The 21,510-nt window shown below is 37.8% G+C and overlaps 1 protein-coding gene and 1 pseudogene across 4 annotated transcripts in view; both read left to right on the top strand.

The window, feature by feature from the left end:
• The window catches only part of KCNQ5 (potassium voltage-gated channel subfamily Q member 5), a 567,770-nt gene that overhangs the window by 402,843 nt on the left and 143,417 nt on the right, over positions 1–21,510 (top strand). For all 4 annotated transcript variants that reach the window (XM_077998865.1, XM_028846834.2, XM_077998864.1 and 1 more), the window contains 1 exon segment: positions 2,177–2,303. In XM_077998865.1, coding sequence (XP_077854991.1) covers positions 2,177–2,303 — 127 coding nt within the window.
• On the top strand, positions 15,409–16,461 carry LOC114677568 (phosphoglycerate mutase 1-like; annotated as a pseudogene).

Genomic DNA, 21,510 nt, shown 5'->3' with positions numbered 1-21,510 from the left:
AATGTGCATAGATGCTTTTTAAAAATGTGTATTCTGCTGATGTTAGGTGAAATGTCTCATATCCATCAGATCCTGTAGGTTGAATGTGTTGTTCAGATAGTTCACATACTTGTTAAATTTCTTTCTAGTAGTTCTATGCCCATAGTTCTGAGCAAGGATAAGGTGTGTTAATGAAGTCCCCAAATACGACTTAACATTTGTCTATTTTTCCTTTCAACCCTATTAGTTTCGCTGTATGAATTTTGAGACTCTCCTGTCATTTTTCCCTCCCTCCTTAAAAAAAAAAAAGCAGCAAACAATATTTCTGAACAATAGGGCTTGAATAAAGAACTTGTAAATGTAATTTATCCTGCCTTACTGCAACATAGGAATAGTGCAGTGACCTTGACATACCTAAGAACAATGGGCATCTGTCATTTGTTAAGAACAGTGGACATACTGATGTCATCTGTTTCCATGAAAAACAAAAATTACTACACAGTAGTGTTCAGGGACACAGGCCACATTTGGGATTTTCTTGGGATCCCTTATAATATGAGTACTCACAACTGGCGTTCCAAATGTCCTGGCATAAGTAGGAATTAGGGGCAGGGATTAAAAAGTGGATCTGCCATTTAACCTAAGTTGGGCACAGGCACAACTACATGGGCATTTTGGGCTTGAGTATGTTTTCTGTATTTGGAAAGATGTGCTGGATTAACAACAAATGATCTGGCACTTTATATACCTTAATAAAGGAACAGACTCAACTAGCCAGATATACATTCAAAACCAAAACAAAGCCAAAACCAGACAAAACCTTTGGATTATTAATGAGTGTATGTTGACCCTCGTTTTGGTTATCTGCATAAAGTCATCTTTGAAGGTTTATCCTATAAGTAGTTTTGAATAACGGTGAGTAAGCAGTGATGATATTGGATATTTATTTCCCATCATGAGAAATATTTGTGGATTACTTAGTGCAAAATAAAAGAAGGATAGAATGATAGCTCTACTAGTCCTTTCAAAAGTGCAGCATATCATCCCATGCTCTAACTAAAGAAACAGACATTTGCCTGAAATTTGCAACAAAAATGCCACTTTTATAAATTTGGTAACAGTTTTTATCCTGCGAGTAGAATGGGAGAGTGGGGAGTAGGTTAGAATGTTTACTTTCTCTGCTTTCTATTTCTGTGATGTTTGGAAGTTTTAATAAAGACAATATATTACTTTTACAATTAAGATATTATGATAAAAATCTATAAATATTGTTCTACATTATAAATGTTGAATCAACCCTTGCTTTAAAACAAGAAAGGGAATTATTTTTAAAGGAAAAACAATTTTGATAAATTAAGTGCTTGTTCCTATAGGAACAAAAGATGACCGTGCTAAGCTTGCTCCAGAAATGCTTTCGTTTTACAAATTCCATTTGGTTTTTCATTCTATCACTGACTGTTTAATGAGCCACTGTAGCTGGCCTTTCCCCAGGGTTAACTCACAACTCTTCCTAAATAATCTCAGTCATTTTCCTGGAGCAGGTGTTGTTTTCTAGGCAGCTCTTGCCAAAGGGCAGCATAATAATTAACAACTTCAGATCGGAAGGATTCAGGGTCTCATTTCTGGCAAAGGATGTGTGTCTCACACTGTAATACTTTTGAAACTTACTGTTTTTTAAGGGGATTTTGACACTGTAACGAAAGAATTCAGTATACTTCTAAATATTTGCTTCTTTTTCTCTGAGAACAACTCTCGAAGATTTAGAGATTATGTCACTCCTTGCAGCAAAATGAAGCTCTATTTTCTGTAAAACTTGCCATTATATTTCAGGATTCGCTATTTTATTTCGGATATTTCACATGTTACTGGGTAGCTAAAGTCAGCTACACTATAAATTCCAGACGAGAGAGATCCATTATTCAACCTGCACATTTAGTATTGAAACTGACTCCCAAATTTGCAAAGTATTAGTGACTTGAAAAGGAAGAGCATTCCATGATAGGAAATGCAGACAGTATGAGGTTCAAATGCTCTCCAGATTTAGTTTGATTTGGAGAAAGGAAATGTTCTTAACTTTAGATATTAACAACTAGATCCTTTAGACAAAGTGCCTAAATGTCCAAAAATATCCATAGAGCTTCTTACTGTGGTTTGCTTCATAATGCTTCTCTCTGATATGTCTTATCTGATATTTTAGGAGTTCGTGATGATTGTCGTCTTTGGTTTGGAGTTCATCATTCGAATCTGGTCTGCGGGTTGCTGTTGTCGGTATAGAGGATGGCAAGGAAGACTGAGGTTTGCTCGAAAGCCCTTCTGTGTTATAGGTGAATATCAGAGTCTCAGATACCTGGACTGATGACACCAACATTCTTTTCTTCTATCTCCTGTTTTGCAATATTTGATTAATATTAAAAGCTAACATCCATGGAGTACTTATCATGGACCAGGCACTCGTGTTTTGAAAATGTTGACTCATTTGATGTTGACTCCACAGCATTATGAGGTAGATATTTTTATTATCCCCATTTTACAGTTGAAGAATTTGAGGTGAAGAGAGGCTAAGTTAGTTGCTGAATTCATACAGCTACTAAATGGTAGAGCTGGAATTTTAGCCAGGCAATCTGGCTCTAGAATACCCACTTATATCAATTAACTTATATGGAAATACATGGTGCTCCAGTGTTGCCCTGATTTAGGGGAACATTGATTTCAGTGAGTATAAAAAACCCTTTTTGCTCTACAATATGACACCAGGTTATGCTCTGGATCAGCTGGAATAGATGGCAATACATTGATACTGGTAATGCATATCAATTAACATTCTTCAAGAATGATTATAAGTACAGTTTACTTAATGCATTGGTAACTGTAGACTGGACAAAGTGCTCTACACCCTAAAATATGAGTCCTCCACCCTCCAACCCAAAATACCCAAATACATAGCACATATCTGCACCTCCCTAGCTGCTATGGTTTCTGAGAAACATCATTCACCCGGGTTCCAGCTTGAAATTGTACTTCCTAATGAAGATGCCATAGAGCATTCTGGAATTAAGATCTGGCATTTCTCAGTAATATTTAAAAGTATTATAAAATTGAAAAGTCTATATATAAAAGCTATTATTATTATTATTTAGCAGCTAAATTTGGCTTTCTTGCTTTTTTGTCTGTCTCTCTTCTTAGCAGCCATTCAAACCCAAATACTGCAAATTCTTGATGAGGCTTGTTTATTTCAACTATTTTCAACCTGAAAAAGTAGGTTTTTAATTTACAAAATAGTTTAGGCTATCTTCTTCAGCTAGCATAGGTTTTCTGTTTTGTTTTAGGAGTCAGGAATTATTGAGTGATCTTCTTAATTTCCTCCCTTACTCCTGTTCCCTATGGTGGGGGCAGAGTGGATTTAGGAAGAAAGTGTATCACCATCCATGGACACTGTTAAGAAGAATCCTTTATTCCATACTTCTTTCATAGTATGCACATCTCAAAAGTCTCCACTTACTAAACCAGAATTTATGGAAATGTGGCTGTGTGTGAGGCATTGGTGTTACAATAGTGAATCTAGTGGAATTCTAAGTTAAATCTATCTTAAAATACCTGGTTTGGCCCTCATGAATGCAGTCTGTTTGTCCAGCTGTCTATCTTCTCCAATAATAAGCTTTACTTCTTTTTGGAAGCCATCATGCTAAGGTATGGAGCAAAGTAGGTGGTAACTCCAAGCCTTGCAGGTTCATATAGCCCCAAGGCATATTAGTGAAGGCATTAGATATTTCTCCCTGGACATGGTTTTTTCTCTCTCAATTCGCTACTCAGGCAGCATTACAAAGGACTGTAACTTGATGTGAAACTACTGCACAACAAGTACTTTCTGTCCCATAAGGGGCCCAAACAAAACAATTCACAAGGCAGATGGTTAGCCAAGATTCACTCAACTTCTACAGGATAAGGTCAGTTCATGGATGACTGGAAAAATGTTTCATTCCAGATTTTAAAACCAATTAAAAGTTGGCTTTGTTCCAATTCCAGAAGCAATGCCAATGTATCTCTGGCCACCATGCGAAAAAGAAAGCTTTTTCCCAGATGTCTGCTGCCTTTTGATAGCTGTTTTCAGCTATGGATACATCAACACATCTTAGTCCTTTTGTCTTTGTCTTCCTGTCTCAGGTCCTTGAAGGTCTTGATATAACATGTAGTTCTAAAAATGGTGTTATGTTATCTGTAATCTTACTTGCCTTTGGACCTATCAATAGTGACCTTAAAAATGTAGTATGATGCCTGGCACAGTCACTCCTGCCTGTAATTCCAGCCCTTTGGAAGGCTGAGGAAGACAGATCACTTGAGCCCAGGAGTTTAAGACCAGCCTGGGATGGAAAGACCCTGTCTCTACAAAAATTTAAAAATTAGCCGGGCATGGTGACACGAACCTGTAGTCCCAGTTACTCAGAAGGCTGAGACTGGAGGATCACTTGAGCCCAGGAGTTTGAGGCTGCAGTGAGCCACATTCCTGCCACTACACTCCAGCCTGAGTAAAAAGAGTAAGATCCTGTCTCAAAAAAGTACTAGTATGACATGGTTTAGGCATAATTGCAGTTTTGTTAACCCTTTAGACCTTTTCTTTATTTAGATATTTTACCTCTAGTAAATTAATTGCTTTGGAAGAAAATTTCACAGATAAATATATAATGAATCCCCATTAGAACAAAGTCTACATTTGTACTTACAGTTAGGATAACTATGAATTTTTTTAATCTTTTATTAAATGTACATGTTTGACCCATGGCCCAGCTGAATGGATGTTATAGTGAAGCATGTCCAAATGTGGCTTATCAGTATGAGGTCAGTAAAATTTAACCTACACTAAAGAATCAAACATCACCTTCCTAAAGGCAGCGAGCTGTACCAGATGACTATTGAGACTATTTCTAGGCCTGTCCAACAGGTTCATAAAAATGCTTGATGTAACTGGTAAAATACTAAAGTGAACACTGTAGTCCGCTTGTTCAACCTAATTTACTGTGACAAAATGAAAAAAGGAATAGCATCTGTCATCTGTCCATGATAACTGTTCTGAATGGATGTTTGGAAATGTAGCTAAAACCTCTCAAAACTTCATATATTTGTAAGATTTGATTACTCTGAATATGGCAAGTATACACCCAAATGTTTTTAGAAGTCTTGAGCATTCGAGAAAAGAACATAGAAAAGATTGTGGTAGACTGACTGTGCCTTCAACCTGGGAAATGCTTTCTGTAAGCACACCAATGTTTTTCTTTCCAATTGGAAACAGACTGAAGCTGCTACAGTGGTCAGCTAACAAGTCTCATGTAGTATTGCACCCTTTTGACAAAGGCCCAATTGATAGAGGTTTTATGGACTAATTCCTAAAGATTTTAGCATATGCCCTTCTGAACTGCCCACCTTCCTTACCCCTGCACTCTGGCCAAAGCCAAGAGCATTTCAAAAGCTCATTGATTTCACAAATCATAAAATCATTACATATTTGTGTTTGGAAAACATATTTTAAACAATTGTAACATAAGGGAAGAAACTAATCTATTTAACTCTTTTTAATTAGGTACTTTCTTTCATTACTACTGTACATTGATTTATCTCTGCTTGGTTTTAAGCATTTGCTTTGAAAATTGGTAAAATCTTATCTTGAATATAAAATTCTTCCTCATATCTATCTGTTCAATTTTTATGTCTCCTCTAAGACTCTTCTGCCATAATAACTTGTCTAGAGCTATGAGCACTAATTGCTGCATTGCTGATTTGGATAGTCAATTGTGTTTTGGGATGACCACCCAAGCTGCCCTTCATTTACCTGGACAGGCTGCTTTATGATTTCTCTATGTGAAAACACAAAACACTCACCCGATAACATTGGCATAAAGAATTTGTGAATAACTTCTAAGACTGATTTCATAGTCATTCTTTTTTCTAGCTTTCATTACTGACCTACCCAAAAATTGCAGATAGACCAAAGGCTGAAACTCGGATCACCAATAATGAGCCTGATGTGTCAGGAAGCCAACAAATTGCTTCTCACAGTGGCTTTTTTTAGATTCCTTGGTGACGCTTTCCAAAGGCAGATATAACAGGGCCATATTTTTCAGTCTTGCAGAGAGTCTCAGTGAGAAAATACCAGCCTGTTATTAGTCTTGGATCTGTATTTGATGCTAAGTGTAAGTTGATTTCTTATTGTTATTTTAACAGTTTATTTTCAGTGTAATTATTTCCACAAGAGGACAAAAGAGGCATAAAATAAAATTTTATTTTATCCTACATGGATAAAATAAAATTGAAGCCTTTATTAAAATCAACCAGATGGCTGAGGCTACTCTAATATACCTACGATTTCATCTTATTAAAAGGCACCTTAGCCAGGATGGTCTCGATCTCCTGACCTCATTGGCGGGCGCCTGTAGTCCCAGCTACTCGGGAGGCTGAGGCCGGAGAATGGCGTGAACCCGGCAGGCGGAGCTTGCAGTGAGCTGAGATCCGGCCACTGCACTCCAGCCTGGGCTACAGAGCAAGACTCCATCTCAAAAAAAAAAAAAAAAAGGCAACTTAAGTTGCTAATGTGTTCAAAAGTTAGATCACAGACTCCCAAAACTGCAACTGTGTTCTAAATTGATTTGAGACATCATTTTTCTGTTTCTATCTTCTTTATCTTTTGTTCCAAGAGACTTACTCTTGAGTGACATTATTTTCTATACCTTCTACTCCTTTTTCCCCTTTAGTAGAAATTATATTATTTCACTTATTTTCTGTTAGTCATACACTCTTCTGTGACTTTTTACTTCTAAGTGTTCAAACTCCCTCAGTGCACATAGATTCCTTCCATGTGATTAACTGGACCATCTGAGGACAATTAAAACCTGTTGGATTGACTTATCACAAAAACATTAAAACAATTTTAATCCCTCTAGTTAATAATAGCTGATATTTACTGAGAACTACTATATATTAAGTACTACTCTAAGCGCTTTATAAATATGGTCTTATTTAATTCTACGCAAGTACTGTAATGTCCCTATTTATTTTATTTTATTTTATTCTATTTTATTTTATTTATTTTTTGAGACAGAGTTTCCCTCTCTCACCCAAGCTGGAGTCCAGTGGCACAGTCTCAGCTCACTGCAACCTCCACCTCCTGGGTTCAAGCCATTCTCATGCCCTAGCCTCCCGAGTAGCTGGGACTACAGGCACACACCACCACACCCAGCTAATTTTTGCATTTTCAGTAGAGATAGGATTTCACTGTGTTGGCCAGGCTGGTCTTGAACTCCTGGCCTCAAGTGATCCACCTGCCTCAGCCTCCCAAAGTGCTGGTATTACAGGTGTGAGACATCATGCCTGTCCTTTATAATGTCCCATTTTATAGATGAGGAAGTAAGACAAGACTTAAGAAACATGCCCAAAGTTAAAAAAAAAAAATGGTAGGTGAAAGAACCTGGATTTATTTCTTATGATTTCACTCTAGAAAAGTATACATACCCAACTGGAAAAGTGTCTTTACTGTTTATTAGCATTTTAAAATTAAATTTAATTGAACCTTATCTATTGTCATCAACTTGTAAACAAAAGAACATGATACTATTATGCTTATCATTAGTAATTCAAAATCTTTAAAGAAAAGCCAGACTTTATAGAACATTAATTGCAGTCTCAGCCTTAATTAGATTAACTAAATTATGTTACCTATTGCTGCTCTCTAACCTGAAGGGGAAATTAGGACCTAAAATAGACTTACTTGGCCTGTATCAAACTTGCATATGCTCTTGAGTTGATGTTATCATGAGGCTCCCTGGGTATTTCCAAATTGGAGACATCTCAAGAGTAAGTAGCATCACTCGCAGGAATACCTTCAAATGTTTTTTAACATTAATAACCTATTGGTAATTTAGGTAATTGTTGACCTGGTACACAAACTTGAAAGTTGAACTTACCAGGTAGCTTGATTAGCTGATATGGTTGGACCACATGAAGAAAATTTATTTCCGAAGAGGAGAATGAATAACTAAGGATTATTTCCCATTCTTTCTATAAACTTTAGTAGAGCACTATGATATACTGTATTAACATTCTGTACTATCACATGTTACATAAGAAAATTCATTCACAGACAAAGTATTTATTATGTGCCCAACACAATCTTAGGTATAAAAGATACAAAAGCAACTAAAACATGGTTCCTGACTGTAAGAATAGACTCTCCTGTGGCCTTAGAGAATGGCAAAACTGAAAGGAAGTATACTATAATTATGGTGTTACAAAGCAAAGGTGATGGAAATTGAAGTAGTCCTAGAAAGAAGGCTATGAAATATCATGAGTGATTGTATAAAACAAAGAAGCAAAGGATTGCCCCCAGGTTTTCAAATTATGTTTGAGTCATCTGCCGAACGTTTATACAATTTCTGCCGTGTCCAAGCATGCTCATGGATGCTGGAGAGGCTGTATGGCACCAAATGGACAAGGTCTTCCTTCTTATAGAGATAATATGTGTGGACAAATAAAAACAATACACAAATATGTTTTTGAAAAACAAGATAATGTCAGCTACAGATAAGCACAATGAAGAAAATAAAACAGAAAGAGTAAAGGCTACCTTAGCTTGGGTGGTCTGAGAAAGTCTTTCTAAGTAGTTGACACTTGAGTTGACCTGAATATTACGAAGAAGACAGCCATGAGAAGGTTTAGACACAGATCTTTCCAGGCCAGGGAATAGTAATTGCAAGGATTATTAACACTTGATGAACTTGGATTGTTCAAGGTGGAGACATAGGTCTTGTGGTTGGAGCTCAATGAGCAGTGGGGAGAATAGCAGAAGGTGATAGAGGAGACAGGCAGAGGTCACAGCTGAAGGCCATGTAGGCTCTGCTACCCTGAATCAAGTTTCCTTCTAAAGACAGGCCACCAGGCAAAGGTCCAACGGGTTGCTGGCAGGCCTAATATGAATACTATTCCGGTTATGAATAGCAACGTTAATCAGGCAACAAAAAGTATGGCCGTTTAATGCCCTGGGTTTTTTAGTCATCTATGACTGTTGGAACCTCATATCAGCAATATACAAATTATTACCCATTCTGAAAAATATAAATGTAAGTTTATAAGGAAATAATCCTCTGAATTTTCTGTTTCTATATTTCTGCCCTTAAAACATAAAATTTTACATTTTTTTTAAAGTGTTATTTTTCTGAGGAACTGGAATTAGAATGTGATGGAAACTGTTTTACAGCCCAGTGGTATCACCAGTAAGCATTTCCTAAGAGTCTCCTTGCCAAAGGACTCTATTCCATACTCTTAGTTATGATGATTGCAGTGCAGAATTATTTCATTAAAGATTGTTTATTTCTTTTGAGAAATTGTCCCTTTTTGGCTTGAGATGTTATCTGAAACTGTATGATCAATAAGAAGCATTAAACTGTCACTATGGGGTAAATTTTCAAAGTGGTGCCTGCAATTTGCCAGTATGAGTCCCATTAACTTCAGTGGAAGTCCTGCAGTTAAACCCCTGCACATGGCTTTGAAAATGTTCTACGGTTTGTCTTTGTGGTGCCTTTTTTATTTTTAATAAATATCACAGAGCAACTCGGTGCATAGTTGATTGCAGTATTTAAGAACGTGGATAATGTACTGTGCAGGAGGAGACATTTAAAATTAGATTTTAAAGCTTCATTTCTATTGAGTCACAACAACAATATAAATACATCTTTAATTCTTCAAAGAGCACCTTTCTATAAAGGAATTTGGAGCTCAATTAGAATATAGAGCTTATAAAGCAGCACCATGTCCCTCTGAGACATTGTTTACCTCACTCTATAGATGGAAAAGTCGAGGCACTGTGAAATGGGGGTGCTTTGTCCTTAGCCCATAAATCAGCAGCAAAGCTAGGAGTAGCATGCTGGCCTCCCAATAGTTCATTGCTCTAAAGCACTGCCTCTTGTTGAGTCAAATTTAATTATAGTATAATCCGTTTAATCTACTTGTAGAAAAATAATGAAGGAGCAGGAAAAATGAATTTATTAACAGATCAGTGGAAAACCATATTACATAGATTAGCAATTGTCTTTTCAAGATCCATATTTTCAGCATGTACTAGGTGGTGTCTGATGCCATGAAAGCAATTATTCTAATTCCACTGGCCAGACTGGCAAAGAACTTCTTATTTGCCTCACTTTGAAACATAAGTAAAGGGGTTCCACTTGAAAATTAATAAGCCATGTGATATGATTAGATTCCTGTCTCCAAATCTGCCTCCTTCTAGGGACCATTGTCTAAAGTCTAAAAGAAAACAGACCAGGCACAGTGGCTCATGCCTGTAATCCCAGCACTTTAAAGGGAGACCAAGGTAGGAGGATCACTTGAGCCCAGGAGTTCAAAATCATCAATCTGGGCAACATAATGAGACTCTATCTCTACAAAAAAAAAAGTAATAGCTGGGTGTGGTGGAACACGCTGACAGTCTCAGCTGCTCAGGAGGCTGATAGGGGAAGATAACTTGGTCACTTCAGCCCAGGAGTTCAAGGCTGCAGTGAGCTCTGATTGCAAAACTGTACTACAGCCTGGGCAACAGAGTAAGACAGACGGGGGGGGGGGGGGCGGGGGAGAGAAAGAGAGAGAAAGAGAGAGAGGAAGGAAGGAAGGAAGAAGGAAGGAAGGAAAGACGGAAGGAAGGAAGGAAGGAAGGAAGGAAGAAGGAAGGAAGGAAAAAAGGAAGGAAGGAAGGAAGGAAGGAAGGAAGGAAGGAAGGAAGGAAGGAAGGAAGGAAGGAAGGAAGGAAGGAAAGGAGGGAGGGAGGGAGGAAGGAAAGAAGAAAGGGAGGGAGGGAGGGAAAGGAAAGGAAAGAAAATAGATGTAACTATTATAAAAGATGTTCAATTTTTTATTTTGGAATAACTTTAGACTTACTTAGAAGTTGCAAAAATAGTACAGAATTTCCATGTTCAAATTCACTCTTTACCTAACTTTCCCCAAAATATTTTACCTACGTATAATGCAATTATCAAAACCAGAATATGAATACATACTATTAACTATAGTCCTTATTTGAATTTCACCAGTTTTTACATGCACTCAACTTTTATATACACTCCTATTAAATTTTCTCACATGTATATATGCATTTAACCACTGCCACAATCAAAATACAGAACTTTTCCATCACCCTAAATAAACTTGGAATGATATACTTTGTATTACTCCTATACAAGTACTCCCTCTCTTCAATCCTAACCCCTGGGAACCACTATATCTGTTCTGTTTCACTACAATTTTGTCATTTTTATAATGTTATATAAATGAAATTGTAAAGTAGTAATCTTTTGAAATTGGCTTTTTCTTATACAGTATGATGCTCTTGAGATCCATCCAAGTGCATCAATAGTGCATTCCTGTTTATTGCTTAATAGAATTCCATGATCTAGATGTAACACAATTTGTTTATTCATTTACCTAATACAGGTCATTTGGGCTGCTTCTAGCTTCTGCTATTACAAATAAGGCAGCTATGTACATTCGTGTGTAGGTTTGTGTATGAACGTAAGTTTTTATTTCTCTAGGGTCATATGGTAATGATTTATCTTTATCAGAAACTGCCAAACTGTTTCCTTTTAAAATATAGAAATGCCAGTGTGAGCACATGCATGGAGGTCAGCAGCCCCATCCCCTGCCCCACGCTGCCACTGCTGCCAGTGTGAACATATGCATGGAGGCTGGCAGCCCCAAGCTCACCAGTAGCCTGCCCCCATGCTGACACTGCTACCAGCACGAGTGTGCACATGGAGGCCGGCAGCCCCATGACCACCAGCACTCTGCCCCAGTTGATGAGCATTCACCCCACCACACTGCCACTTGCTCTTGGCACTGCTCTTGACACTTACAAATGAGCACAGATCCTGTTGCCACCACCCCAATGAAGTGCTTTGGCTGGCACCACCCATCAGAGTGTTGTGGCCAGAGGTCCAGGAACGCCTCAGCCCCTCCAATGTAGCAGGTTCCTAACTTCAAGGGGCCAGAGAACAAAGTCAGGGATCCAGTAACAGCCTCCCAAAGTTACAGCATGCAGCCCAAAAGTTCTGAGCTGAGCCTTGCCCCCTAAATTCTTCCAGAAATGAAGCCAGTCAACTGAACCACCTTATATGTGATTCAAACCTTCTAGGGCATTAAAGAAGATCAAAGCAGAAAAATCCATCCAAAGGACAGCAATTTCAAAGACTGAAGGAAAATCAGCCCACACAGATGATAAAGAACCAGTGCAAGAGCTCTGGCAACTCAAAAATCAGAGTGCTTTCTTACCTCCAAATAACTGCAGTAGTTCCACAGCAATGGTTCTTAACCAGGCTGAAATGACAAAAACAGAAATCAGAATATGGATAGGAACAGAGATCATTGAGATTCAGGAGACAGTGAAAACCTAATCCAGGGATTCTAAGGAATACAACAAAGTGATACAGGAGATGAAAGACGAAATGGCCACTTTAAGAAAGAAAGGAACTGATCTGATACAGCTGAAAAATTCACTTCAAGAATTCCAGAATACAATCACAAATATAACAGCAGAATCGATCAAGCTGAGGAAAGAATCTCAGAGCTTGAATATCACTTCTCTGAAATAACTCAGTCAGACAAAAATAAGAAAAAAAGATTAAAGAAGAATGAACAAAATCTCCAAAGTATGGGATTATGTAAAGACACCAAATCTATGACTCACAGATGTCCCTGAAAGAGAGGGAGAGAAAGCAAGCAACTTGGAAAACATATTTCAGGATATCATCCATGAAAATTCCCCCAACTTCACTAGAGAGGCCAACGTTCAAATTCAGAAAATGCAGAGAACCTTTGTGAGATACTACACAGACAACCATCCCCAAGACAGATACTTGTCAGATTCTCTAAGGTCAAAATGAAACAAAAAATGTTAACAGCAGCTAAAGAGAAGGGGCAGGCCACCTCCCAAGGAAACCCCATCAGGCTAACAGCACACCTTTCAGCAGAAACTCTATAAGCCAGCAGAGATTGAGAGCCTATATTCAGCATTATTAAAGAAAAGAAATTCCAAACAAGAATTTCATATCCAGCCAAACTAAGCTTCATAAGTGAAGGAGAAATAAGATTCTTTTCAGGCAAGCAAATGCTAAGGGAATTCATTACCATCAGACCTGCCTTATAAGAGGTCTTAAAGGGAGTGTTAAATATGGAAAGGAAAGATTACTACTGACCACTACAAAAACATGCTTTTAAGTACATACACCATTGATGCCAAAAAGCAGCCACACAAACAAATCTGCATAATAACCAACTAACAACACAAAACAGGATTTGATCCTTCAAATCCACACATATCAATATTAACCTTAAATGGAAATGGGCTAAATGCTCAATTAAAAGGCACAGAGTGGCATGTTGGACAAAGAAGCAAGACCCAACTGTATGCTGTCTTGAAAAGACCCATTTCGCATTCTATGACACACACAGGATCAAACTAAAGGGATGGAGAAAAATCTACCAAGCAAATGGAAAACAGAAAAAAGCAGGAGTTGCTATTTTAAGTTCAAACAAAACAGACTTTAAACCAATAAAAATCAAAAAAGATAAAGAAAGGCATTACATAATGGTAAAGGGTTCACCTCAGAAGGTCAGACTTAACTATCCTAAATAGATATGCATCCAAAACAGGAGCACCCAAATTCATAGAGCAAGTTTTTAGAGACCCACAAAGAGATTTAGAAAACCACACAATAATAGTGGGAGACTTTAACACCCCACTGACAATATTAGACAGGTCATTGAGGCAGAAAACTAACAAAGAAATTCAGGACCTGAATTTGACACTTGGACCAAATAGACATCTACAGAAATCTCCACCCAAAAACAAGAGCATATATATTCTTCTCATCTGCACATGGCCCATAATCTAAAACTGACCTGTCAGCCATAAAACAATCCTTAGCAAATAAAAAAAATCATACCAACCACACTCCCACACTACAGTGCTACACTGCAATAAAAATAGAAATTAATGGAAATTAACCTGCTCCTGAATGACTTTTGGGTAAACAATGAAATTAAGGCAGAAATCCAGAAATTATTTGAAACTAATTAGAACAAAGATACTACATACCAGAATCTCTGGGACACAGCTAAAGCAATATTAAGAGGGAAGTTTATAGTGCTGAATGCCTACATCAAAAAGTTAGAAAGCTCTTAAGTTAACAACTGAACATCACACCTAGAGGAAATAGAGAAACAAGAGCGAATCAACCCCAAAGCTAGTAAAACACAAGAAATCAAAATCAGAGCTAAAGTGAAGGAAATTGAGATTTAAAAAAAAAAAAAAAAAAAAAAAAAAAAAAAAACAAAAAAACATACAGAAGATCAATGAATCCAGGACTTGGTTCTTTGAAAGAATAAATAAGATAGATAAAATGCTAGCTAGACTAATAAGTAAAAAAAGAGAAAAGATCAAAATAAACACAATCAGAAATGACAAAGGGATGTTACCACCTACCCCACAGAAATTTTAAAAACCCTCAGAGACTACTAAAAACACCTCTAATGCACACAAGCTAGAAAACCTAGAAGAAATGGATAAATTCCTTGAAACATACAACCTTCCAAGATTGAACCAGGAAGAAATTGAATCCTGGACAGAGACCAATAATGAGTTCCAAAATTGAATCAGTAATAAAAAGCCTACCAACCCGAAAAAGCCCAGGACCAGAGGGATTCACAGTTGAATATTACAAGAAGTATAAAGAAGAGTTGGTACCATTCCTACTGAAACTATTCCAAAAAACAGAGGAGGAGGGACTCCTCCCTAACTCATTCTATGAAACCAGCATCATCCTGATACCAAAACCTGGCAGGCACACAGCAACAACAAAAAAAACAAAACTTCAGGCCAAATCCTTGATGAACATAGATGCAAAAATTCTCAATAAAATACTCCCGAAATGAATCCAGCAGCACATCAAAAAGCTAATCCACCACTATCAAGGAGGCTTCGTCCCTGGGACACAAGGTTGGTTCAACATACACAAATGAATAAATGTGATCCATCCCATAATCAGAATTAAAAGCAAAAACCACATGATCATCTCAATAGATGCAGAAAAGGCTTTTGATAAAGTTCAACATCCCTTCATGTTAAAAACCCTCAACAAACTAGGCACTGAAGGAACATACTTCAAAATAATAAGAGCCATCTATGAGAAACCCACAGCCAACATCATACTGAATGGGCAAAAACTGGAAGCATTCTTATTAAACACCAGAACAAAACAAGGATGTCCTCTGTCACCAGTCCTTTTCAACATAGTACTGGAAGTCCTAGCCAGAGCAGTCAGGCAAGAGAAAGATATAAAAGCCATCTGAATAGAGAGGAAGTCAAACTATCCCTGATTCCAGTCAGTATGATTCTATGCCTAGAAAACCCCATGATCTCTGCCCCAAAACTCCTTGGTTTGATATACAACTTCAGCAAAGCTTCAGGATACAAAGTCAATGGACAAAAATCAGTAGAATCCCTATGCACCAACAACATCCAAGCTGACAGCCAAATCAAGAATGCTGTCCCCCAAGCCTGCCGCCATGGCCACCTACAAACTGGTGCAGATCCGGCCCAGTGAGTGTGCTTGGAACCTGAAGAACCACTTCAGCGGCCGGCGTGGCGCCGACCTGAGCCCGACGGGCCACGAAGAGGCAAAGCAGGCACTGCCAGATGATGGCTATGAGTTTGACATTTGCTTCACCTCAGTGCAGAAAAGCGCCATCCGGATCCTCTGGACAGTGCTAGATGCCATGGATCAGATGTGGCTGCCAGTAGTGAGGACTTGGCGCCTCAATGAGTGGCACTATGGGGCTCTAACCAGTCTCACTAAAGCAGAAACTGCTGCAAAGCATGGTGAGGCCCAGGTGAAGATCTGCAGCCGCTCCTATGATGTCCCACACCTCCGACAGAGCCCTACCATCCTTTCTACAGCAACATCAGTAAGGATCACGGGTATGTAGACCTCACAGAAAATCACCTACCCTCCTATGAGAGTCTGAAGGACACTATTGCCAGAGCTCTGCCCTTCTACAATGAAGAAATAGTTCCTCAGATCAAGGAGGGGAAATGGGTACTGATTGCAGCCCATGGCAACAGCCTCTGGGGCATTGTCAAGCATCTGGAGGGTCTCTCTGAAGAGATTATTATGGAGTTGAACCTGCCGACTGGCATTCCCATTGTCTACGAATTAGACAAGAACTTGAAGCCCATCAAGCCCATGCAGTTCCTGGGGGATGAAGAGGCTATGCACAAAGCCATGGAAGCTGTCGCTGCCCAGGGCAAAGCCAAGAAGTGAAGGCCAGCAAACAGGCTGCTGTCCCCAGGAGCACCCTCCCTGCCCATTGCATCCATCTGCTGCTCCCTCCTGCACATCACACTGACCACATCTGTAGACATCTTGAGCTGCAGCTGCAGATGGCTCCCATTTTCATTTTAGCCATTTTGTCTTCTGTACCCACTCCCTTCGTACATTCTAGTCAGAATAGCACTTCTAGGGCACAGGTTCTCAGTCTAAGCTGTGGAAAAGCCCCCCTTATCCAAGAGAGTTCAAAGGTAGTGACTTGGGTTTTTGCGAGTGCTTTGTTTACTAAGAACTTGTGAGGAGGCACCACGCTAAGCCATGACCAATGAGGAGAAGCAAGAGAGCCTGTCTGCCCCCAGGAGCTAGTCCTGTGCTCTTCTGTAGTCAGGCCACTGCCTGGGGACTCTAGTCATCCCAGCGGAAGATAAATGTAACCTGCATGGTGATGTGACAACTGTTTCCTCCCTGACCCCAGAGGAACTGGCTCTAGAAGGTTGGGATCAATCCTGAATTTAATGTGTTACATTTACTTTTATTTAAAAAAAAAAAAAATTTAGTGTATATAAGTAATACAAAACAATAACCCGTCTAAGGGTTTCTCGTGGCGGTTGAAGTAGTCCCACATGTGGTCTTCAGAAAATAAGCCATTCCTCATACCAATATGGGATAAGCTCCTTGACCTCTGAGGGGCAAGGGTGCTTCCTGCTGTGTGTTTTAGAATCCCTCCCTGCCTTGTTTTGTGGCAGTGAATGCCTCTTGGTCCTATCCACGTGTGTCTTTCACTGATTTCTGAATCATGCTCTAGTTGCTTGGTCCTGCCACATGGGTCTAGTGTTCATTTGAGCATAACTGTACTAAATCCTATTTCCAGATCAGTATAATAAAAGGGTGATGTGCAATAAAAAAAGAATGCCATCCCATACACAGTAGCCACAAAAAGAATAAAATACACACCAGTTAGAATGGCGACCATTAAAAAATCAGGAAACAACAGGTGCTGGAGAGGATATGGAGAAATAGGAACATTTTTACACAGTTGGTGGGACTGTAAACTAGTTCAACCATTGTGGAAGACAGTGTGCCAATTCCTCAAAGATCTAGAACTAGAAATACCATTTGACCCAGCCATCTCATTACTGGATATATATCCAAAGGATTATAAATCATGCTGCTATAAAGTCACATGCACACGTATGTTTATTGCGGCACTATTCACAATAGCAAAGACTTGGAACCAACCCAAATGTCCATCAATGATAGACTGGATTAAGAAAATGTGGCACATATACACCATGGAATACTATGTGGCCATAAAAAAGGATGAGTTTATGTCCTTGGTAGGGACATGGATGAAGCTGGAGACCATCATTCTCAGCAAACTATTGCAAGGACAGAAAACCAAACACCGCATGTTCTCACTCACAGGTGGGAATTGAACAATGAGAACACCTGGACACAGGGTGGGGAACATCATACACCGGCGGGGAGGGAGGAGGGATAGCATTAGGAGATATACCTAATGTAAATGATGAGTTAACGAGTGCAGCACACCAACATGGCACATGTATACATATGCAACAAACCTGCACGTTGTGCACATGTACCCTAGAACTTAAAGTATAATAATTAATTAATTAATTAATTAAAAATAAATAAAAAGAATAAAATACAAAGAAATACAGCTAACCAGGTAGGTGAAAAATCTCTACAACAAGCATTACAAAACACTGCTCAAGATAATCAGAGATGATATAAACAGAAGGAAAAACATTCCATGCTCATGGATAGGAAGAAGCAATATTGTTAAAATGGCCATATTGCCCAAAGCAATTTAGATTCAGTGCTCTTTGTATCAAACTACCAATTCTTCACAGAATTAGGAAAAAACTACTTAAAAATTCATATGGAACCAAAAAAGAGGCTGAATAGCCAAGGCAATTCTAAGCAAAAACAACAAAGCCAGAACTGTCACATTATGTGACTTCAATCTATATTACAAGACTACAGTAACCACAACGGCATGGTACTGGTACAAAACACTTAGACCAATGGAACAGAAGAGATAGCCCAGAAATAATGCCACACACAAACCATCTGATCTTCAACAAACCTAACAAAAACAAGCACTGGGAAAAGGAATTCCTATTCCACAAATGGTGCTGGGATAACTGGCTAGCCATATGCAGAAGATTGAAATTGGACCCCTTGCTTACACCATATACAAAAATCAACTCAAGATGGGTTAAAGGCTTAAATATAAAACCCAAAACTATAAAAACCCTGGAAGATGACCTGGGAAGTACCACCCTGGACATAGGACCTGGCAAAGATTTTATGACAAAGACAAAAGCAATTGCAACAACAACAAAAATTGACTAATTTTGTCAATTAAACTCAAGGGATCTAATTAAACTAAACAACTTCTGCACAGCAAAAGAAACTATCAACAGAGTGAACAGACAACCTACAGAATAGGAAAAAATATTTGCAAACGATGCATCTGACAAGGTCTATTAGCCAGAATCTGTAAGGAATTTAAACAAATTTACAAGCAAAAAAAACAAACAACCCCATTAAAAAGTGGGCAAAGGCCTTGAATGGACACTTTTAAAAGAAGACATACACGTGGTCAATAAGCATATGAAAAAATGCTCCACATTACTAATCATTAGAGAAATGCAAATCAAAACCACAATAAGATACCATCTCACAAAAGTCAGAATGGCTATTACTAAAAAGTCAAAAAATAACAGATGCTGGCAAGGTTACAGAGAAAAAGGAATGCTTATATACTGCTGGTGGGAATGTAAATTAGTTCAGCCATTGTAGAAAGCCATTTGTCAATTTCTCAAAGAACTCAAAACAGAATTACCATTTGACCCAGTAATCTCACTATTGGGTTTATTCTCAAAGGAATATAACTCATTCTACCATAAAGACATATGCACTCATATATTCATCACAGCACTATTCACAATAGCAAAGACATGAAATCAACTTACATGCCCATTGATGGTGGACTGGATAAAGAAAATATGGTACACATACAACATAAATACTACACAGCCATAAAAAAGAACAAGATCATGTCTTTTGCAACAACATGGATGAGGCTGGAGGCCATTCTCCTAAGCGAACCAACACAGGACCAGAAAACCAAATACACATGTTCTCACTTATAAGTGGGAGCTAAACATTGAGTTATATGGTCACAAAAAAGAGAACAACAGACATAGGAGCCTGCTTGAGGATGGAAAGTGGGAGGAGGGAGAGCATTAAAAAACTACCTGTCAGGTACTATGCTTTTTACCTGGGTGATGAAATAATCTGTACATCAAACCCCCATGTTATACAATTCACCTATATAACAAACCTGCACAGGTACCACAGAACCTGAAATAAAAGTTTAAAAATAAATCATAAAATAAAATGTTGAAATGCCTAGAATGTTTCATGGCATTAAATTACACCATGCTGTCTTAAATGACATTTTATTTTTGTAGAACTCATGTTTCTGCTTTTTCTGTTTTTCTATGGAAATTATTTTGATAAGCAGAAGTTGCTGAAATTTATATTTTACCACTTGGGTCAAGAAACAAATGAAAGTATTGCCCATTAAGGAGCAGTTCCTCATACTGTGATAAATGAATATAAGTATTATGTTTACATAGATGAAGTGTAAAGAGACCAATTAATGTAAAAAGCCAATACTGTACAAATTCCTGAAGGACCATTATTTAAATCTAACTTTAATTTTTAGAAAGTCCTTATTCAAGCAAACTTTACTGAGACCAATACTAATTATACTTTCCTGCTAAAAGATACATATAATGACATTAGTTAGAGCCTTAAAGTACTACTCTATTGGAATAAAATATTCAAAATTGCCACCAAGACCCAATGGTGCTTTATAGAGTTGGGTCCGATATTCATGGTTCTAATGTGATCTAAAAATAAGTCATTTATTCTCCTTACTTAATTCAACACCTCTTGGAAATTGCCCTATTCTTAAAACTATTCTCTAAAACTACCTCCAAAACTCTGCCTAATGTCTCCCCTTGGATCTTCCATCATAACCAACAAAAAAAATTTTTTTCTCAAAGTTAGAAACAACCTTGTGTGGCCAAATATATGAATCTCAATTCTTCATTCTCATTCTGGTTGTAAGAAATGCTGAAATAATTAATTACTCATTTGGAAAAAAAAAATAAAGCTGTATCCATATCTATCATACCAGATTCCAAGATAAACTCCAAATAAATCAAAGATTTAAATTAAATAAGACCATAAAATACTGGGCAGCAGAAATTGATAAATTCTCTTGGAACCTTGGAATCTGGAAAGATTTTCTAATTGTAACTAAAAATACAAAAGTCATAGAAGAAAATATTGATAGAATACATAAAATCAAAGAATACTGTATGATAAACTAAACAGCAAAGTCAAAAGACAATGTGGAAAAATATTTACAACTCTTACCAAAAAATAGAAGCTAATCACTTTAAATTATAAGGAGCTCTAGAAATCAAGAAAAACCCAACAACCTAACAGAAAATAAAATGGATATGAACAGACTGGTCACAGAATAAGAAATACATATACACCTCTTAAACATACCCAGTCTCACTCATAAAAAAGAAACACAAATGAAAGCATTCTCTCACCTATCAGATTGGCAAAAATCTGCAGTTTGACCACACACTTTATTGATGAGACTGCAAGGAAATAGGCACTCACATGCCACAGGAGTGCAAAGGGGTATCACCCTTATGGAAGAGTGTCAATATCTACCAAAATTACTTAAGCATTTACTCTTTGACCCAGGAAGTCTGCTTTCTAATAATTTCATCAATTTATAGTAAATGTTCACTAGAGCTGAATAAAATATGATACATCCAAACAATAAAATATAGTGAAGATCTTTCTGCACAGCTATAGAAGAATCCCAAATTATGAAATAAAAGAAAAATGAAATAAAATGTAATACTGCATATATAGTGTGCTACTTTTGTGTAAGAAAGGAGAAAAATAAAAGTTTACATTTATATTGCTTGTGTTTGTATAAAGAAACATTGAAATAACTTTTACAAAAAGAAGAGAATAAAAATGTTTAACTGAAGATAGTGAATGGGGACAGTGTGAATGGAAACAGGGGTAGGAGCAAGATTTCTCAGCATTT

This window comes from Macaca mulatta, chromosome 4 (assembly GCF_049350105.2).
Source record: "Macaca mulatta isolate MMU2019108-1 chromosome 4, T2T-MMU8v2.0, whole genome shotgun sequence".
Lineage (NCBI taxonomy): Eukaryota > Metazoa > Chordata > Mammalia > Primates > Cercopithecidae > Macaca > Macaca mulatta.
Note: the sequence above shows the minus strand (reverse complement) of the source record. Positions and strands in the feature narration are given on the sequence as shown.